Source organism: Poecile atricapillus, chromosome 18 (assembly GCF_030490865.1).
Source record: "Poecile atricapillus isolate bPoeAtr1 chromosome 18, bPoeAtr1.hap1, whole genome shotgun sequence".
Taxonomy (NCBI): Eukaryota; Metazoa; Chordata; class Aves; order Passeriformes; family Paridae; genus Poecile; species Poecile atricapillus.
In genome coordinates this window covers 5,384,396-5,404,789 of record NC_081266.1, presented here as the reverse complement: position 1 = coordinate 5,404,789, position 20,394 = coordinate 5,384,396, and the positions used below count along the sequence as shown (strand labels likewise).

The following is a 20,394-nucleotide window of genomic DNA, read 5'->3' as shown; positions in this document are numbered from 1 at the left end:
TGGTATTTTTGATGATGTTAAGACAGTGAATCAGCTTGTCAAGAAACTATTTCTTGTGTAGGTTGTTTTGGGTTTGTTGTTTTTTTTTTTTGCCAAGGAGCTGGAAACCACAGAGCCACAGAGATCCAAATGAGCCCTGTGGATATCCACAGCAGTTCTCTACCAAGGTGAAAATCTCTCTGACAGGCTGAATAAAGCCACATTTGCACGATGAGTTCAGCAACAAAGCAGTGGAACTCCCTGAAACCAAAAGGTGTTTCCTATAAATGTCTGTGTTAACACAGCCTTGTGCAGGGGGATAGTTTTAATCAAGCTGGGTCTGGGAAGCCAGGATGTTTTTGACTTAACCTGAAATGTGTTTTGTCTTCCTTTTGACTAGAGGACAGGGAAAATACTTTGTAGTAAAAAAAAAAAAATGCTGGCAACTGAAGCACCTCTCTTCTGGCTTTATGATCACTGCAACCAGGCTTAAATGTTCTGGGAGCAAGTTCCACCAGCTTGTTTCCAGCCATGGTAGGTCCTGAAATAGCAGACATCAGACCCATGACTGGTTCTTCGACCTAGCAGTGCTATTTTGGCGGCAGGCCCAGGGTTAAACATAACAAGAGTCATTTTCAGTCCTTGCTCTCTTGAAGGTCAGTGGCCCAAATGGTTGGATGTTTGTCTTAGCTGTTTCCGGACAAGGTCTGCATTTTGTAATGATAAGGCAAAATTCAGAGATCCTCGTGTTGGCAATCTCCTGCTGACTCTAATTGGAAAGCGTGTTTTTCCTGAATAAGCACATCAGGATTTGGTCATAGACAATTTTTAATTGTTTTGACTCTTTTGAGCAGAGCAATTTCTTGTAGTTGCTCTACAGGCTCACTGCTCCCTTTTATCTCCAGCCCATGAGTTTCAGAGGATAGTGCAGCTCCTTCTTAGCTTTAAGCCCATTAAGCCTGGCTTAGCAGAGTCGCCCACTGCCAGGTGAGACTTTGACGTCCATTCATCTGCTCAGGTCACGTGGAAGAAGCAAGTCTCCCTCTTAGCAATCAGTCTGGCTCGCTCTAGCTTGCCAAATGCCTTCTGAGATGAGCCTTGTCCTCTCTACAGCTCCCTTAGAAAGCTATCAGAGAGGTCAGCCACAAATTGGTCCCATTTTTTCTGCCAGACCTCTTTGGCCTTGGCTTTCTCATCCGGTGGCATGGCACTGTATCTGTGGGGAGGAGGAGAGCCAGTATCAGGCAGGAGACAAGGGGGCAGCTATTTCAAGAGCAGCACAGAAATGAAAAGGCAGGAGACAGCAAGAGATTAACCCTTGCAGGACTTGCCTGCACCACACAGAGTAACACGGTGTAAAACAGGCAGGAGACGAGGAAATGTGCAGGAAGACCCTGGGCATCATATCCAAACTATTTTTGGGCATTCAGAACTGTCCAGTTAATAGTAAAAGGGGTTAAACACCCCCAAACTAAATGCTAATTGTTTTCCTGCATTTCCCAGATGAGTCCTAGCAAACACAGCAAGTCAAATTTTGGCAGAAATAGACAAGTGATATGAAGACATACGATTTCTGCCAAACCCAGAACCAGGTGGTGGAGGCAAGTTCACAAAGGATGGAAAAGGAGGAATACACTGAGGCATGGAGTCAGAGAGAGCACAGTCAGAGGAGCCTCTGCGCTTGCTGTGGACAAGACACAGAGGAAATTTTGGATTAACAGAAGCCCAGGTCATGTGGCAGAGGAGACTCTGGGGCCAAAACCCAAATGCAAGCAAGGAGGACAAGCTGATAGTCTCCTTTATGATTACTATGACAAGGTGATAGAGGTGATGAACTTACTTTATGGAGTTGAGTGCAAGCTGTTTTAGGGTCCTCAGGTCAGCGTTCATCCCTCCGATGGCCATGAACACCTCGTAGAAGTCATAGGAGACTCCCTTTGCCCCAAAGACGGAGGGATCATCGGGGCTGATCACAATGGGGTGCCCCTCAGCCATGAGGTCAGCTGCAGGGTGACTCCTCAAGTCAGCCACCAGCAGCAGGACCTGGGTGGGGAAGAGTGGGAGACACCACCAGGCCAGGTTATTGCTGTACCTGGGTGCCACTGACACCTGCCAGGGCTGCCTGTGACAGCAGGTAGTGGTCAGGGAGGGACAGGCTGCAGGACTGCTCAGAATGTTTTCTGCTCTGAACTGCTGCAGGAGGAACCAACTTGTCCCCACTGACTGTACAAGGAGATTAATTTCTTAAATAAATCACCTTAATCAAGGCCAGTGGGGTGAATAACTTGTGCTTGTTTAGAACAATTTGACTGTGAGCAGTTCAGGAGAAGTCTTTTGGTTACACATTTGCTGTGGTGCTTAGCTTGAGGCTAAGCTGGTATCAGGGCTCTCTCCCTTAAGGCTCACACCAGTCAATCTCCACCCAAAGTATCCTTTCTGCTGCACCCAGGGGACAATGGCAGCACACTAACGTGCTGCAAAAGAGTTCCCACTGGTTATGAATTCTGCAAAACCAAGAACTTGCAGTCACAATCCCAGCTTCTCAGCCTCTGGCCCTCCTGGCTTTGAAGTATTTTCAATTACGTCTCTCAAGGCACCTCTGTGGCTCTGGGCCTCCATCTCCACTAGGGATGACTGTCTTCCCAAGTTCCTCTGGATAGGAATTTAAATTATATTTTTTGCTGACTGGCATTACAAGCCTGATAAATATTCACAGTGTACATCCACAGAGCAAATTGCAGTATAAGGTGGTGTAAAAGGAAACTAAGCCAGCCTGTGTGCATCAAAACTTGTATGTGTCCCCCAGCTGACCCTCCCAGCTATGGTAAACCCCTTTCCAGTGACCAAGCCACAGGAAAAAAGCTTTTAACAACATACCTGGTTGGAGATGGGACAGACCTCTACAGGAATATCCCTCTTCAGAGACAAACTTTTGGCTACTGGGTGTTTAATGAGAGCGAGTCCGTGGCCAATCCTGCTGGTATTCAGTAGCAATGCATCCAGCACATTATTGTCTACAGAGGTGCCCTGCCAGTCTGAGCAGAGACAGATCAGAGTCACTGCAGTGCTGTGAGGAAATAAAGCTTCTCAAACTGCTAGATGGTTTTGTTAATAGATGTCCCATTGTGAGGTGAGATGGTCACTCATGCTCAGAGTTCCCACTTGCATTTTCAGTGAAACAGGGATCTGAATCTGCCCAGCAAGGAGATACACACTCATCTCACCTGGCTTTAGATGTTTACAGTATTGCTCTTGCAGCTGAGCTAATTATGCTGGACTCCACTAATTGTTAACAGAGAGAAATTACAATTTTTGGGGAGTAGCCTGTGAGTTAGAATGAGGTATATCGTGACTTGCTCCTGCCCGTGGCTATAAAGGGAGCCTGAGGTGATCACACTTTATCACCCTTTTTCTGTAGATGTCAACGTGCAACACACAAGGCACAAGTTACACACAACTCTCATGGCTAGGACAAATCCCACCAATACAAATTGAATAATACACTGCCAGTAATAACAACAATAATAACACATTGCCCCAGGAATGAAGGGTACATCAGTTACTTTGATGAGCCTGTTCAGTTAAGACTCAAGTCTGGCTCAATTATTATTTCACCTTGAAATGTAAAATGATGGTTGGGGCACTCTGCTACCCTAAAATGTAAAATGATGTTTGGGGGATTCTGCTGCTGCTGTGGATGGGAAGTGAGTGCTGTTCCAAGGGGGAAATGGCTACCAGCAATAACTCCTGCACGTGGCTTCTTGTCACACCATGTCAAAGATGCTGAGCAATGTGACACCTACAGTCAAAGGCAGGGAGCAGGTAAGGGAGGGGTCATGTGGGAATGCCACAGCTCCAAACTGGTATGGGGAGAAGCACAGGGGAAACTGGTTCTGTGCACATGTATGCACACACATCCTTTTGACACAGCAAGACAGGCTTGCTGCTTCTGCTCTTTGCAAGGTTTCAGTCTTGCCTCTGCAAGAGTTCTCATGCTTACCAGTCTCCCCAGCATGGAAGAAGTATGGTAAGTTGACCCCCATGGAATATGGGATGGTCAGGGCATCCTTCAGGTCCCATAAAGAATGACCTTCGTCCTCATCACCAACCTGGGGGGAAGCAGAAAGGTATTTTTGAGCACTCTTGGGAAGATGGTGGGACTCACAGCTCTATATAAATGAGGTGCCAGCTGTGCTGAAATTACAATGCTGTGGGGTAGGGAGCTGATTCTTTCAGGGGATTTTGTCAATTACCCTGAACAAAATCCTTAGCTGGAGGATTTGCAATTCATTAACACTGATTTCAGTAGAGCAGCGGAGGTTCTGGCTCTGGTATACAACATATGCCACGGTATATATGTGGTTGTATCACCAGGGGTTAATGTGAAGCCCCAGAAGAAATACAGTTACCAGGTCGAAGCCTGCCAGGGTGTCTGGGAAGCGGGCTCTGAGTGCCATGGCAGTGAGGATGGCTTCTTTAATCTGGGAAACATTCAGCATCCTGGAGAGCAAGAGAGAGAAAGCGCTGCAGAAGCTGCCTCCCATGGGCCTGCCTTCTCAGCAGTTTGAGTTGTGAAATGGAGCCCCCAGGGGTATTTCCAAAATGCAGGTTGTTCCTGAATCTGACAACCAGCTTCAGGTCTCTAGAGGAACAGCAGTAGAAAATTGATATTATGAAAGGAAACCCATGAATGACCAGGAAATGCCTGGCTAGACCCTGCTGTCACTTGAGTTGAGGCATGCTTGTCTAACTCACTGGCTTTCCCATTTGCCAAGCAGGGAGGGGAACACAACACTGTGGAGGGAAAATGTTTAATTTTTTTTCTTTCCTCCCGGCTGTTTTGTTGGGAGGTGAGGCAGTAACTGCATTTCAAGAGAGTTTTACATTTAGCTTTCTTCCACCCCTATCACACTTAAAACTTCTCAGTGCATTTTGCAGACTGTGTCCGTACTGGAGCTGGCCAGAGAGGCAAGCCAGCTCTGAGCCGGAGAGGGCATTGTGCCAAAGCAGAGCCAGTAAGTGCTGCTGAGAGGTCTGCTCTGCTTGCTGAGGATCACCTCACATGACTTCATGGCATCTGGCTGACTTGGAGAGCAGCCCTGTGCCCGCCTGCCCGGGCAGCAGCACGAACATACCGTACAGAGGCTGCTGGGGAGCGGCATGTGCAGGGTCCCACGGGGACCACTGCCACGCTTGGGCACTGCTTCACTCTCTGAGCACTTCCAGGCTCAGGAGGAGAGCAGGCACAGCTTGGACAGGCACACAGGCAGCCCTGCCCGGGCTCATTCTGGCTCCCAGGGCTCATGGACACTCCTGGCTCAGCCCGCTCACTTCGCACGTACGCAGACTTATATAGAGCCGTTCTCACCCCCAGCCTTTTACACACACCAGGGAATGTTTCAGGAGTCAACAGCCCGGCTCTGGCAAGGCACATGGACATCGCCAACCAACTTTGGCACTCCAGGCCAGCCCTTAGCATTGCTTCTGCCAGCCCTCTGCCCTCCTCTGACTCAGCACAGCCGCTCTCAGCCCCGCTCAGCCTCTACCTGTGCGTTGCAAATATAATCTTGGCTCCAACAAAGTCTGGGTGCTCCTTCACGAACTGCCTGGTCACTTCCTGGTAGGTTGCCACAGACCATGATTTATTGTGCTGGGTGCCATCCAGTTCGTACACCTGCAGCATGGAAAGCATGTGACAAGCAGTGGTTAGAAGAGATGTTTCTCTGGAAGGTGGGAGAAATGAAGTGACAAAAACCTTGGGAGAAGCAGAGTGCTGTGGTCCTGAGAGCAGGGCAGGAAAAACAAAAGCAATAAATTCTCTGCAGAACATTTTCTTCCTCAAGCCTTTCCCAGCTGGCAAGAAGCAAGGAGTGGGATTCCTCCCCTCCCATGTGATAGAAGTTTCTCCGTGTTCAGACATGGCAAGCAAACGCCCTTGAGAACCCAGAGGAGACCGTGACCTCTTACTCCTGTCTGTATCCAGTGCTGGAGTGTTTTGTCCAGCTGTCTGGCAGCTCACACATGCTCTGTGCCTTGCAGTGGCAGTCTGTCAGCCGAGGCAGCCCCAAGGCACGCGATGGCTGAGCTCCATGAGCTACCAGCTGAGCTGGGCTTCTGCTCCCCTCTGCCAGAGGTTTGTTTCATGACCTTGAGTCAGTCATTTAATCTTGCCATGCTTTCTCTGGCTGCAAAATGGGGGAAATAATCCTTTTGGCATGCTCTGTCTCATCAACTTGCTCTGGAGGGTCCTCACTACCAGGGCTGTTCTCAGGGCTTTTTCCCTGTTTTCAACCGGGTGGAGACTCTGAATGCCCCACTGATACTATCCCACAAAGGCCCTGCCTGGACAGCACTGAAACCACTCCATCAGTTCTCCTCTCACCTTTCTCACCATTCTTTTCATGTCACCTTTCTCCTCCAGACTTCAGCAGCTCCACTTCACCCCTAAACCTCTCCTTGGTGCCCCCCTCAGAGCCCCACACCCCATCACAACGTGGTGTCCCCCTTGCAGGCACCAGCAGCCGTGGGGCAGCTGCTGATGCTCAGAGGGAATTTTCCCCAGCTGCAGCCCATGGGAATGTGAGACTTTACACAGCTGAATCTGCAAACACAGCTGGGCTCAGGGGGCTTTTCCGCAGTGTTTGCTGTTTCGCACTAAATCCCAGTTTTCATTTACTTTACCTCAGGGGCCGCTTCTGGCGGGCTTTGCCGTGAGGAGAGCTTTTGCAGCGTCAGCCTTGTGGAGGATCTCCAGCATGAGGATCCTCCCCAGCATCTCGCTATTCCTCACACCCTGCTCACCTTGACTTTCCCCACGAGGGCACCACCCCAGCTTCAGCCTGTCCCTTGGTTCACCCTCCATCCCAGCGTGGCATTCCCGGCCGTGGTGCCCGGCCTGCCTGGAGCTCACGGCGCCTCAGCCCCAGGGCTCCGCAGGCCACCACGGCCACCGCCGGCTTTAGGAGCTGGATGGGGAGCAAATCCTCCCTGCCAAGCCTCTCTTCAAAAGGACTTAGAGCCGTGTCTAAGGGCTGATGGTGAAGGCAGGGTATTTTCCTGTATTTGTAGCGTGGCAGATACTCTTGGCCTGGAAACCTGTGCGGCCTGAGGGGACGCCAGCACAGGCTGTTGACATTTTGACACTGCTGTTTTCTCTTCCCAGGTACCCCAAAGACAGGTGGTGGCTGAATTCAGAGCAACTGGCTCAGGGCAGCCCCCAGCAAAGTAAGAGAAATGTAAACTTTGTGGCTTTCTCCATGTTCCTTTTTTTTTCTTTTTTCCCCCCTTTTTTTCCCTGACAGAACTCCCACCCCCACAGAGTCCTGCATGGAGCTGGGCTGGAGAATTGTATGGGAAAGGTGTGTCTGCAGTGACAAAATTGTCACTGGGAAAGTGGGGAAATGGTGTGGTCTGCTGGTGTTTGGGGAGGCATTAAGGCAGGGTGGTTTTGTAGGACAACCTGACCAGCTGTGGGTGACACACAGGGAGAAAGGCTTGAACCATTACCAGATTTTGGTGTTAATGGCAATGAAAGGAGCGGTTCATACCTCATTCCCAAATTTTAGGTTGTCTGCTAATCGTGGAAGGTGGTGTTCTGCCAATTGATTGACTCGCCTATTCGGAGTAATCATTCTGAAATAAGCTGAGGATTTAAAATAACTTAGCTATTCCAGAAAAAGGCTCTATTCAAGACAGAAAATTTGTTTTAGCTGCCACGGAACAGGTGATTCTGTAGCAGACAAAACTGAGCTACATCTTCCCAATGAGCAAGATTCTGACACAGCTCGGTCTGACTGTACAGTGTAGTTTTGTGCCTGTGTCACAGCAGGTATCTCCCTTAGCCATTAAGAACAAAGAATCTCTCACTTTGAAGCCTTTACCTAGGCAAATCTCCAAGAAAGACGTTTGAATACGATCAAGGTTTCCCAGCATCCTCAGAAGGGCAGGTATGCAAACATCCAAAAACTAAATTCAAGATAGGGCTTGAGAAAAGTTATGGAGAAATAGGGATTTAAAAGACTATTAGAGAAGCCAAACCCCACGTACCGCAGGCAGGATAGCTCTTATCTCAACATACTGTATGTTATCTTCATAGAGCTCCAGCAGCCCCTGGTAGAAATAGGCCTTGAACACAGGTGCATAGCAGATAAGTCCAGAGGCAATGAGAAAGATTTCTTCAAATCTTTTCCAAATGAAAGCCTGAGAGGGGTAGGCCAGCTCAGGGGCATCTGTCACCAGGGTCAGGTTTCTCAGCAAGCTATAGAAAAGGGAGAAGAGAAGGAATGAGGAGAACAAACAGAGCCTGCAGTACAACAGGCGTAACAGTGACTGGTGCCACTAGGAAGCATTCAGGTCATTTTTCTGCCACCTGTATTTACTCCTCTAATGGCTGGCACAGAATTCCTATGATACATGTTGAGCTGTAAGCAGGGTAGGTGTAGGTGCTTAAAACCTGTCCCTCCCTTTTCCAAGGAACAGAGTTAGAAAAGCAAGTATGGTTTTTATGGATATAAAAGTATCAGTTATACTCTGCCACCCAGGGAATCCCCAATCTGAAAGCAGGCATGCACATCACTCCTGCAGACAATATGCTTTCCTAAGCACCTTCAATGCACATAAATGTCACAACACTTGGCCCTCTGTTCAGCACCTAAAAGGTAGACTTGGTTTACAGGAGATGCCATGTACTGGGCCACCACCAGCCTGCTTGCTGAGCCCCTGAGTTGTCCTGGTACCTTTGTACTGTCAAAATATGCCATCTAAAAAAATGCAAGGGGAAGACAATTGTGAATCAGAAATCATTTTTCTCCATCAGTGAGAACAAACCCGATGCCCTGCCTGCCTTGCTGATAGCTACTTCAGGGAAACAGCTGATAAGAATCTCAGTCCTGGCTTTTCCTTAGTGTGATGGAAATGTATTTCCTCCATACACTCAGCTGGCATATAAACCTCTTTCAGAAATCCAGAGAGACAGTGGGTAGTTTTATAGAGCAGAGTTTAAGGGAGCCAGTAAATTGCAAGATAATCTAATTGTGGGTGACAGCTTGTATTTAGGACAGGGTGGGTATCTGTGCCACACCACCATCCTCTGGCAAGCTGATAACCTTCATCCCACCTGGAGCCCTGCCTCTGGCACCAGCCCTCCTTCTCCCACCTGAAGAGTAGTTCATAATAAATTTATCCCACCAGTGGGCAAAGCCTAAATGGCAATGCAGGGGTGATTAACTTCATTCCTGGGTGGACAAATGGAAGCCATCACAGAAACCTTCAGATGTTTTCTTGCTGGCCCAGTGCTTATCTCGTGTTGGGGGCTAAACAGGTTCAGAAAGAAATACCTTCAGCCATGCTTTCATCTGAGTATATTGTTTCCCCTCAATAATAGCTACTGATCTTTAATAATGTTTCCTGTTTGATGTCTTGGCCCCCATCCTCATGCAGTGCTCTGCTCTGTTATATGGGAGGTGTGACTTTGATTTGTGATCTTATCATCTTCATCCAGGACACTTCTGTGGGTGGAATTAAACCCCCAACAGATGTAAAATGTGATCAGGTCCAAATTCATAAACGAAGACATCCTGGACAGATATGCCTTTTGAATCCCTCCATCCTGCCCATAAAACAGAGCCCGTTCCCCCAGGATTTGCCTGCTGCTTCGCTCTAAGGATTCTCTTCCAGGGGCTGTGGTTTCATTTCTTCCTCACACCCCGTTAACTTCTTTGCCAGGAACAATTTTAGAAGCAAACCTGTACGTAAAAGAGATGCTACTACTGTTAAGGATGAGACTTTAAATGCTCAACAGTCAGGAAAATCCAGAGATAAGGTTTCCACAGCAACTCGGGCTCTGCCCTCCCATGCATTACAATAGGGGCTTTGGTGCCATTATCCCAGGACACCGGGCAACCCCGGCTACTGTTCAGTAATCCAAGCAAGCAGAGAGGACCGAGCTGGACCACAGAAGGGGAGGGCAGCGAGGAGCACTCAGCAGCGGGAGACACCGCAGCATCTCCCTAGAAACCAGGAATGCAGGAGTCAGGAGCATCCCAAAGGCGCTGCTCCAGCTGCCCGAGCTGCGGAGAGCAAAAAGGGTGTGCTGCTGCTCATCAGGAATGTTTCGTGTGGGAAGAGCTGGGGGAAAAGAGATTTTTTTTTTTTCCCTTTCCCTCGTGGCCGAAGGGCAGCTCCCCTCCAGCTCGGCACCTGCCCGGAGCCGGGAGCCGAGCGGGGCTGTTCCCAGCGCTCCGGGAAAAACCTCCCCGTGGATCAAAAGGCCTGGCAAGCCCGTTCTCGCCACTCCAGGCAGCTCCGTTTCAGATAAGGATGGGTGCTTAGTGGGGCTCCCAGCACTTTCTCCCCTTGTCCTGTGAGAACTCGGCTCCTCCAGCACTGAGTGCACACAGGGCTCTGCTCCTTGCCTTTAAATCTCGCTCTACAAACTCGTGGCTGTTTGCTTAGCCTGTACTCTTGGGCTGGAAACAGCAATAAATCCCCACACCACCCTGCTCCTAAAAGCACATAAATCAAATTGTACTTCTCTTTATAATCCCCTTCCCTTTGAGACTGATTATTGATCCTTACAACTGTTGAAGATTTATTGCATAATAGTGATCCATCCTTGATAACCAGATAATCTCCTAAGGGTTCGGGGGCTTTTACCATCAGTAGCTCATGCAGATGAAGCAAAGCTTCATAAATACTTTCTTTTTCTTTGTTTTTTTTTTGCTTCTTTTCTGGAATGGGCCTTCACCAGTGATCAGGTGCAGACTACAAATAGCCTTCCGTGTCATGTCATATATGCACTGCACAATGCTATTGCAATGCATATGCCCAAAGGGGCACAGCTAAAATGACCAGCCAAGGATTATTTATTTTCAACTGTGGGTTTGCTTTCTCTTTCCCTGGGATTTTTCCCCATTCTCCTTTCCTGTGCTGTATATAATACGAGAGAGAAAGGTTTTGTTGCCTTGTTTTTAAAGGGATTCTTTTTCCTGCTCTTTTTTTCTGTTCTCGGTGGGTAATTATGCCCCTCTCCTCACCATAGTATCTAAATGTCTTCCAGTGGTGCATTAAACAGTGTGACTAACATCTGTCACATGTGGTTCATCCGCTTTCTCTCGCTCTCTCTCATCCCCTCTTCTTCTCCCCAAGGGGAGACTTGTAGAGGGAGCAGAGTGCTTTGTTTCTGTAGTGGATTTTTATTCCTTTTTTCCCCCCCTTCATATCGCACACGCTGCCCTATTTTTCTGTGAGATAAAGCAGGCAGAGGACACGCAGGGGAAGGTGATGGCAGCCCCAGCCAGCGCCCAGGGGAGTTGTCCCTGAAGCCTGGGCTGTGGTGTCAGCTCCCTCACAGATGACTTCATCCTGGTGATGGAGAGCTCTGCTGGGCACGGCCTCAATCCTTGGGCTGTTGGTGGGGGGTGTGCAGTGGTATTTTACAAATACCTGGGATGTCAATGCTGCTTCCTGAAATATCTGGGGGCATGCTCTTGCTTTGGAGATGGCAGCCAATAACATTCTCCTGTATCATAATTGATTGTGAAGAAAATGAGTGAGGATTGTTTTTGTCCTTTTTAAGTATGAAAGCAAAATTCCCTTCCTTTCGCTGTCCCTTGGCCTGTGGTCTCCTGGCTCTCCTGACAGCATCCTTCTGGAAGCTTACCACTAACACAATACTCCAGGGTCTTGGCCCATGAGATGTTTGTTTTGAATAGGAATGATTAGACCTTCTCTTGAGGGAAACAACAAAAGGAGTCCCTTCCAAAGCACACACATGTGTATATGTACCTAAAAATGCAAACAGCTAAAATCATGCAGATTCTCCTTTCTTCCACCCGCTCCTGGTCAGAAATGCTGTAAGGGGAAAGAGGTGAAGCTTCTCAGAAACATTTCCATTGTTCCTTCACATTTGCTGATCCACCCTGTCTTGCATGAGAGCCCTTCCCTGCTGCCATATTCCCTTGACACTTCCTTGAAACCACCCAACTATCCATCCGTTCTTTCCTCTGACATCTGCTTTCTCTCAGCTTGTCAGTGCTCAAGGGCAAAGAGGAGCGCAGGAGAGAGGTAGCCTGGGATGCACATGTTCAAGAGACTGGGAGAGTTTCCAGAAACTGAGAGGCAGAACAGATTGGGGCCTATTCCTGGCTAGAGACCTATTTCCAGACGGCCAAAAACATTCCTAACCCCTAGACTAGTGCCCAGGGATTAGATGGAAATAGGAGGGGAAGTGCCTCAGTGTGGCTGTTGTTGGTGTGTTTGCACATTATGCGTAATGACTCCTCTGTGATTTTGTGGTGATGAGCACGGAAGGGCAAGAAATGAAGGACAACACACTCAAATGGGTAAGTCAGCACCCAGGGTGCAAGAGATCCGAGTTTGTTCTTGGCTCAGGCATATGTTTGCTGAGGGAAATTGCTTCATTGGCCTCTGCCTCAGTTTCCCCTCCACATTTGGGGAGAGTCTTGCAGCGAGGCTCTCTCTTGTGTCCCTGTGCAGTGCCTGCCACTCTGAAGTCCTGCTCTGACTCGTGGTCACTACACACTGTGAGACAAACACAAAAGAAGAGGAAGGTGGCAATACTGCCTCTGAAAACAAGGGTTTCCACGCAGGAACAGAGGGAACCACACAATGCACAGCCCCAGTCACCCAGGACAGGGTGTACAGGATGCCCTGCCCTTTAAGCCTCTGCCAGAAAGTGGCTTCATGCCATGGAAACACAACTGAAAACAAGTGCAATGAAGGGTTGCTCCTGAGACTCTTCTAAATGCCCAGTGCAATTACTTGAGCTTTAAGGAAGCGAAGCTGTTTCAAAATCCAACCCCTTGCACGTTATTTATGGGTCTCCTGGTGTGGTTGAAGAGAGCTGGTGCTGTCATCTTTCCTTCCTCATCACTCCCAGCAGAAATGGAAGGGAGCTAATGAGGAACCAGTTTTCTCTTTGGAAGACAGAGATAAGTGACTTCTCACTGGATCTTATTTCGTCCATCACGTGTCAGGGCAGTTGAGCCTCAGGATACAAAAGGTCAAGAGCTCAGGGTCTGGCATCACTTTCTCCTTCCCTTCTGGACTTCCACAAGAGAGGAGTGGTGGAGCCCTGGAGATTCAGACCCCTCTGCCCTGCCCATTGCAGTTTTTGGGGAGGGAAGGCAATAACAAGCCACAAAGCTCCTCGGCTTCCCAGCCTTCCCAGATCTGCAGGGCACAGAGCCCAGACACCTTCCACATGGAGGGGATACCAGCTCACCGAGAGTTAAAAGGTGTCTGCTTAAGAGCACACAACCTCACTGAAGAGCACTGCAGTAAAACCCACCAAGTTTCACTTGGGAAATGCTGGGATTAGGGTCACCTGCAGTGCCTTAATCCAGCCCTCTCCTTGTGTGTTGGCATGGCAATAGTGTCTGTCATTACATGACACCCCACACTCTTGTTTTCCCTGCAGACCTCAGCCCCTGGAGCGCCACGGACAGCCCTCTGAATGGATGGCTACTCAATATTTTCCTTTGTCCTCATCGCTCAGTGTCTGACTTCATGCATTATTTAGCGTGCTCTCTCCAGCCCCCCACACACCACAGCAGATCTGCATGCTTCCTCTTGGCCTCCTCAGCAGGGCTTTGTCCCAGGATCAATGGCCCCTGGATGGGGAGATTGGAGTCTGGCTTCTCATCACCACTGGCTGGAGGGGGAGCCAGGCTCTTCCCAGCCACCTGTAAGTGAATAAATGCCAGGTGGTCCCGATAAAAGGCTGCCAGCACTAAAGGCAGGGAGGGAGCTCCTGCAGGAGAGTGAGTGATGCCCTGAGGACTCAGCTGAGGTGTGAGCACCCAGACAGCTGCAGCAGCCTTGCCTGTAAGGGCAGAAGCTCTGTTAGCAGGAGGATGTTTGAGGGGAAGGAGACCCCAAACCAGTCAGGGGTCCTTGGATCAGCCACTGGCCAGGAGGGTGAGCCACAGCTCCTGGTTGGGAATGAGTGCCTCATGCTTCCAGGTGGTTGGTGCCAATGGGGTTTCAGAGGCAGGCCTCAGAAAACAAGTTTGGTGTCTGGAGGGAGAGTTGGGTTTGGTTTCATTTTGGGAAGTCTGAGAGTTTTTGCTAGTGCAGTAATTGACATAAATAGTTTCCCCGACTTCTTGCTCTGAATCAAAACAATGGCTTTGCAAAGGGCTTTTCTGCTGTTGGGGAGAGCCTGTTCAGCAGGTATCTGGCTTCCTCATCCAGTTTTTGGGTACCTCACTGGATGAGGCATCATGCAGCCCTATCCCATACTGAGAGCCCATTCAGCCTGGGGACAGGTCTCACAAATCTACTGTCCTCAGCATGTCTGCACAGAGGACCAGAGTGAGTGTGCACAGAAAAATTCAGTTTTTATGGCCCCTGACTCTGGCATACTTCATGCAGCAGCCTCCAAGCTCTTAGATCATCTTTACTTTTTCACATGCACCGCCTTAAACGGCGTTTTGAGCAAGAAAACCAACAGGAAAACTGGACCAGAACGCTTCTGCTGGCTGCACAATGGAAGCAGGACATTCCTGACACCAACAGGCCAGCCAGCCCTCTTCACTCACCCTCTGTCAAACTCGGCCACGTCGCTGAGCTGCTCCCGGTAGGAGCCCAGCAGAAGCCACTGGGAGCACTGGGCCGGCAGCGGGTGCGGAGGGCGCGGGCGGGAGAAGCGGAATCGAACGGAGCCCGTGCTGGTGAAGCAGATGTAGCAGTCAGGCAGGTAGGAGGCATTGTACACCAGCCAGCCCACGCTCAGCATGGCCAAGTCGTGCAGGTGGAGCACAGCACCTGGTGGGGTGAGGGACAAGGAGATCCCGATGAGCCCAAGCAGCTGGGGAGAAGGTTTAATGTGATAATGGTTTGTTTGCCTGACCAGAGGTGTCTGGAAATGCTTCTAGAAGGATGGCAGTGAGTTCTCCCAGCAAGGGCTGAGTGGCTGCTCTGCCTCCCCCAGGCTGGAGGATGTGGCCCCCTCCACATCAAACACTGGGCAGGCAGAGCGTGACAGCTCCCTGGGAGCACAGGGAGGGGGGAAATCAATAGGGAGCTCTGCTTCTCCACTGGGATGGAAAACGCTCCGAGTTATTAAAGGTCTTTCAGACAGACTTTGCTGTGAGCTGGCTCAGGCACCACTGATTTTTTTAAAGAGAAACTCGTACAGGAGGCAGCAGTTTACAAGGCACACTGGCTGAAGCACACCTGAAGCAAAGCTCTGCATCTTAGCTGTTTTTTGTGTCTAGTCCATGTCTCTTTTTTCAGCTCTCTGGAACTCTGGCACACACCAAAATCCCAGGCCACGTTACTCTGGGGAATTGCACTCAGATGCAGAAGTACAATTTACTTCTGTGCCTTATCAAAAGCACGCTGGCTTACATTGTACATCTGCTGCTGGCCAGCACAGAGGGCCTCTGGGGCACTCTGTTATTGTGCAGTATGTTGGCAACTGCCAGTCCTCCTGGCACAGGAAGCATCCTCTGTCTGCTCACCTTCCTTTTCGTTTCATTTTGCTGAAATCTCTCCTTTTCCAATGACTCCTGGTGTTATTGGTGCTTGAACTAAGCCTCACCTTTGTAAAGGGAAGACACTGTGAGAGCTGGAGTCTTAGACATGTATTTTATTAGTCTAGGGGAGACCTCTTAGTGCAAATAGCTTTGATGCCCTTAGGGGTAAAGGGAGAACATGAATAGCAAGAACAAGACACAAGACTGGTATGTACTTGACATTAGATTAAGTTCCAGACTATAATTTATAGTGGACTAATCTAATATAGACTCTAATGCCTATGATCCCCCACTAGAGAGGGTCTGGCTGTAAAGGTGCTGAGGAGCTGTGATTGCTGCTCTCAGCAGAGTTTGTGCACCAGGCTGGGCATGCTGCAGCTGTCTGACCCTCCTCTGGCTGGAAATGTCACCTTCTTCCCTGTGTGAGCAGCCACAGACATTACAATAGTGCTTGAAACAACAGGAACTCCCAGGGGCTCTGATCAAGTCCTCCTCAAACAGCTACAAGGATGTGATTGAGACCCTAAAAGCTCACAGCCCTTGCAAAGATTCCAAGAACCCATTTAAACATCACCTGGAGTGAAAAGTGTTAATTATTCGTTTTGACTCCCACTTGGTGGGAGTATCAATGATACTGGAGGTGAAGAGGGGAGTACTTTTAAAGTCCTAACTGTTCAATTCAGCCCTGAAAGGATAATTACATTTCTGACATACTAATTGTTTATGGTAATGGATTAGGGTGCTGCAAGACTGGGAGGCAGAAATTGGGAACATTGCTCAGGGCCACCTCCAATCTGGCCATGAACAATTCCAGGGATGGGCCAGCCACAACTTTTCTGGGCAATCTATTCCTGTGCCTCACTCACCCTCTGAGTAAAGACTTTTACTTGTATCTACTCTAAATCTCTCCTCTTTTAATTCAGTACTGCTCCCCCTGGTCCTGTCACTACCTGCTCATGTAAAATGTTGCTCTCTCTCCCTTTTATAAGCTCACTTTGAGTGCTGGAAGTACACAGGCTTTGATTTGTACACAACAAGCAAGGAAAATGAAGATTTCAATGTTAGAGGTAGCTCCTTCTTCCTCTAGTGCCCCCAGACTTTCCAGCAGACTTCCAGGCCTGCTACGGAACCACCTGCAGATTTTTGGGGGATGCAATGTTTTTGGCTAAGATACAGAATAAGACAAGGTTGGTAGTCTGTTTGTGGAATGTGCATGTGGGGAAAAAAAAAAAGAGGCTGGAAGATGCTGAGTAAATGGGGATGTCTGTTATTTCTTGTTGTCTTTGCTTCCTCTGCCCCTTCTCCACTCTTGAAAGACTTAAGGATCCACATTGTTAAGTTAAACCCGATGCCACAATTGCTGGAAATGTGTATTCATCCAATCCGTCCCCCTCTTCCTCTCTGCTCCTACCCCATCTCTGAGCTTGGTGTCAGGGCTTTTCCTGGAACCCAATGAGCACAATCCACAGCTCTCAAAAGCTTGTCTCCCACATCCTGCGTTCTGTCCCAGCTCAGAAAGCAAAAGATGAGAAAGGAGGAGTGAGATGAGCCTCCTTAAGCCAAGCCTACCTTTCGGCATGCGCTTTAAGATGCTGAACACCGCGCTCTGATCAATGAGGCTCTTTGCCCGGAAGAAGTGCATGCTTGGAGGAAACTGTCCTGTACTCATGGCTGCTTCCACTTCCTTCTTCTTGAGGTTGACGAGCTTTGTGCTGAGCTGCTGCTCCTGCCTACTCAGCACCAAGTTGCCACCTGTCCTTTGGGCTTTCTCCTCCTGCATCAGGGAATCGCGGTCCTTCCAGAGAGGGCTGGGAAGGCAGAGGGGAGCCAGACTCAGGAGAAGGTATGCCAGCCTTATGCCTTGCCCAGGTGGAGGTTTCATCTTACAGCTGCACCTTGACAGGGAGAAAAGACTGAAGCATTAGCAGAGGTCAGAAGGTGGGCAATGGGATATGAAGCTGTTGGCCCATCCTGCAGAAGCCCTGGGTTAATGCACCTCTCCCAGTGTTCCCTGAATTTAGGGCTGATGCATCAGCACGTTCCTGGTGGCTGCTGATTACACACGGCAAGGCTGGGTAGGGCAAAGAGATATTGCTGCTTGGATCAGACTGGCAGCACATCATCCAGTAAGGCAAAGCTCCAGCCCTGGAAAGGGGGATTGGTAGGATCAGGATGATGCTTGCAAGCTGGGATGGAGGCCTCATTGAGCAAGGGGTGCTGATGATGTCCAGGTAAGGGGCTTGGCTTGAGCTAATCAAATCCTGGTTCCAACCAGCTGAGAGAAGATCCTGTTACACCTTTCTAGTATATTCCAGCTATCCAAAGGACTCATTTATGGGCAGGAAACCCCAAGGCTTCCTCTGCAGAAGCAGAGGTGTGTCCTTCCCTCGCAATCCCAGAAGAAAAGGGATGGAAGTGAGACCAAGGCAGCAGTAAGAGATCACAGGAGACAAGCACATGTGACATCTGAGAGTTCTCCCTCTCCCCAAAAAGCACAACTGCAATATAATCCTTCAACAGCAGGCTTTAGTGACCCTGCATGCCAATCTCTCCAGAGCAAAACAGGCTGGAGAAGGGCTCAATATCTCAAAATAAGCCTATGTGAATCACTTGTGCACATGTCTTCTGCTTCCAGCTCTCCTCCACCTGCGGGTCCAGGAGCACATCCCCAGCCCCTTTAGTGGGTACCAGGGGAGCAAACGGAGCAGGGGTGGGGTGCAGCCCCATCCCAGGCCTGGCTCTGAGCTCAGAAAAGGAAACATCCCAAAGAGGAGCGCTGGGACCGACTCACTTACTGTTAACTCTTCTCCTCCCGGCCCCCAGAGCTGATGCAGCGGGGGGCGAGTCCGTCTCCTGCGGGGCAGCGCTGGATAAAGGGGAAGAGCCGGGTCCGTGCGGAGCCGGGAACACCGAGTTCCTCTTCCTCTTCTATTTCACCCCGGCCGCGCTGCTTCATGAATATATAAGGAGGAGGAGGAGGAAGGGGAGGTTGTGAGAAAGCGGGCTGCCAAAAAAAGCGGGGTGGTTCAGAGGAACTTCATAGCTCTTTAACCCATCACTGCCCCGCAGCGAGGGCTCGTCTGTCCCCTGGCACACTCGGGCAGCTCTTAAATATCCTGGGAGAAGAGCTCCGGCAAGCCTTGCTGCTGCGGGGGAACTCTGGCATCGGGAATACACACAAACTTGGGTATCTAATCTGGAGGGGGTTTAATGCCAGCCACACCGCAAAGTCTGCTCGCTAATGCTTTCACAGCGGAGAAAACAGAGATTTGTACCTTGAAATGGTCTTGCCTTCAGCTCTGTGGGTGAAGCAGGCATCAATCCATCCCTGAGGTATCACAGGGATAAACTCGAGCCTGGGAAGCAGGTCAGGTGGAAGCGGGGATGGAGTTATTAAAAAAAAAAAAAAAAAATTAAAATCACAACAAATACAGTAATTTCAGCATTTTATTTCATGCAGTTCAACGGACAGAGTTTTAAACTACTTAAAACAGATGTTATGTAAACAGCTTCCAGGGGAGAACAAAGTCCGTTTGGTTTCATTTAGTCCAAAAATGTAATCATTTTAAATATTAAAGAAAGAAAGATCTTGTGAGTTAAGAACTGTTGAAAACAACCCCCAGCACTCACAAAGATTGTTTTTTGAGGAAAAGCAGAGTCTGGTCAGTAATATGTTAAATTTCATTAGCTGGGACTGAAAGCAGGGTGTTCAGGCTGCCCACTGACTGTCCCAGCTGGACACCTGCCAGATTTTCCTTCTTTCTTGGTGCCTTCACTCTGTGCTGGCACTGAGATCAGTCCCAGCATCCATGCAGGGATCGTTCAGGGATCCCAAATATTCCCTAAGCCCTGGCCATGGCAGCGTGTCCAGAGGGTGGCTGTGCCCCCTTGCCTGCTCCTCGGCAGGATGAATATTCCTTGAGTCTCTAGATGATCCTGCTCCCAAAAAGGGAGAGCAGTGGAGTGGAAAGATGACCCAAATAGTTGCTCAGCAGCAACTATTGGTTGATGAAAGCAGCTCGAGGATGGGAGGTGTGAGGAGGGAAGTGCATGGAGTGAAAAGGGATGGTTCAGTAGGGACAAGAGTTCCACCACCAAATACCTTCAAGGGAACAATATCAGTGAAGGAAGGGAATTGCTTTAATCTTCTTGTAGCACTAAAGCCTAGCATTAGTTCCATAAAACCAAATTCAGCCCAGGCAGTTGGAAAACCGGCTCTGTAGTGAGCAGTGGGGTGCTAGAGACAGGTTCCCACTGAGGAGGGTTAAAATGCTGTGTGAGGGACCTCAAATAGCTTACAGCCAGGCAGGGGTCTTGGAAATGCCTTCCAGAGGGCCTCAGAGATTTGTAGTGGTTCATCCTTTCAAATCACATTTGAAAAACAAAAAGCAAAGTCCAGTGCTCAAACACTTCTTTGATGGGACTTTTCCACATAAAAAAATTGCAGACGTTGCCAGGAGACTTTTGTACAGATTTTGAAAGGGTTGGACTAGGAAATAAGCAGGTGTCTGAGATGCTTTGCTCTCAGTTAAAACGTGGTGCATGCTCTGGAAATAAAAATAATCCTGGTGAAATAGGACCACAGCTGCTTTTAGGTGGGATCTCTCTGGACATGAAAAGTGGAAAGAGGGAGAAGAGGACAACCAGGAGCCCCTTCTGGGGGAGGATTGGGTTCATCCAGTGCCTGCAGTCAGCCAAAACCCTGCCTTGAGACTTCCCTGGGAACAGAGGCACGGTATAGGAAGACTTGTCCTGTCTCAAGGACTAACAAGGAATCTTACAGCTGTCATTTCCACACCAACACATCTCTCAGCTCGTTTGAATTCTTCTTGAGAACGAACTAGCCCATTTGGAGGTTTTGCAATAGCTCTGTATCTGTCCACAGGAGCATGATTGCAGTTCCTGTCCGGTCTTA

At 49.2% G+C, this 20,394-nt stretch overlaps 1 protein-coding gene across 4 annotated transcripts; it reads right to left on the bottom strand.

The window, feature by feature from the left end:
* ADA2 (adenosine deaminase 2) lies at nt 1-18,854 on the bottom strand. Of its 4 annotated transcripts, none has more exons than XM_058853027.1 (11): nt 18,755-18,854; nt 18,271-18,429; nt 17,049-17,374; nt 14,541-14,766; nt 8,026-8,236; nt 5,526-5,653; nt 4,389-4,479; nt 3,980-4,088; nt 2,857-3,014; nt 1,820-2,022; nt 1-1,195 (listed from the first exon to the last, which is right to left on the bottom strand). In XM_058853027.1, exons 3-11 carry the CDS (start codon nt 17,359-17,361, stop codon nt 1,087-1,089), a joined length of 1,548 nt encoding a protein of 515 aa, XP_058709010.1. In that variant the 5' UTR covers nt 17,362-17,374; nt 18,271-18,429; nt 18,755-18,854; the 3' UTR covers nt 1-1,086. The 4 variants fall into 4 exon arrangements, with proteins under 4 accessions (XP_058709010.1, XP_058709009.1, XP_058709008.1 ...); XM_058853026.1 differs by having other exon boundaries at nt 18,275-18,426; XM_058853025.1 differs by having other exon boundaries at nt 18,275-18,429; nt 18,755-18,853.
* Between the last annotated feature and the right edge of the window lie 1,540 nt (nt 18,855-20,394).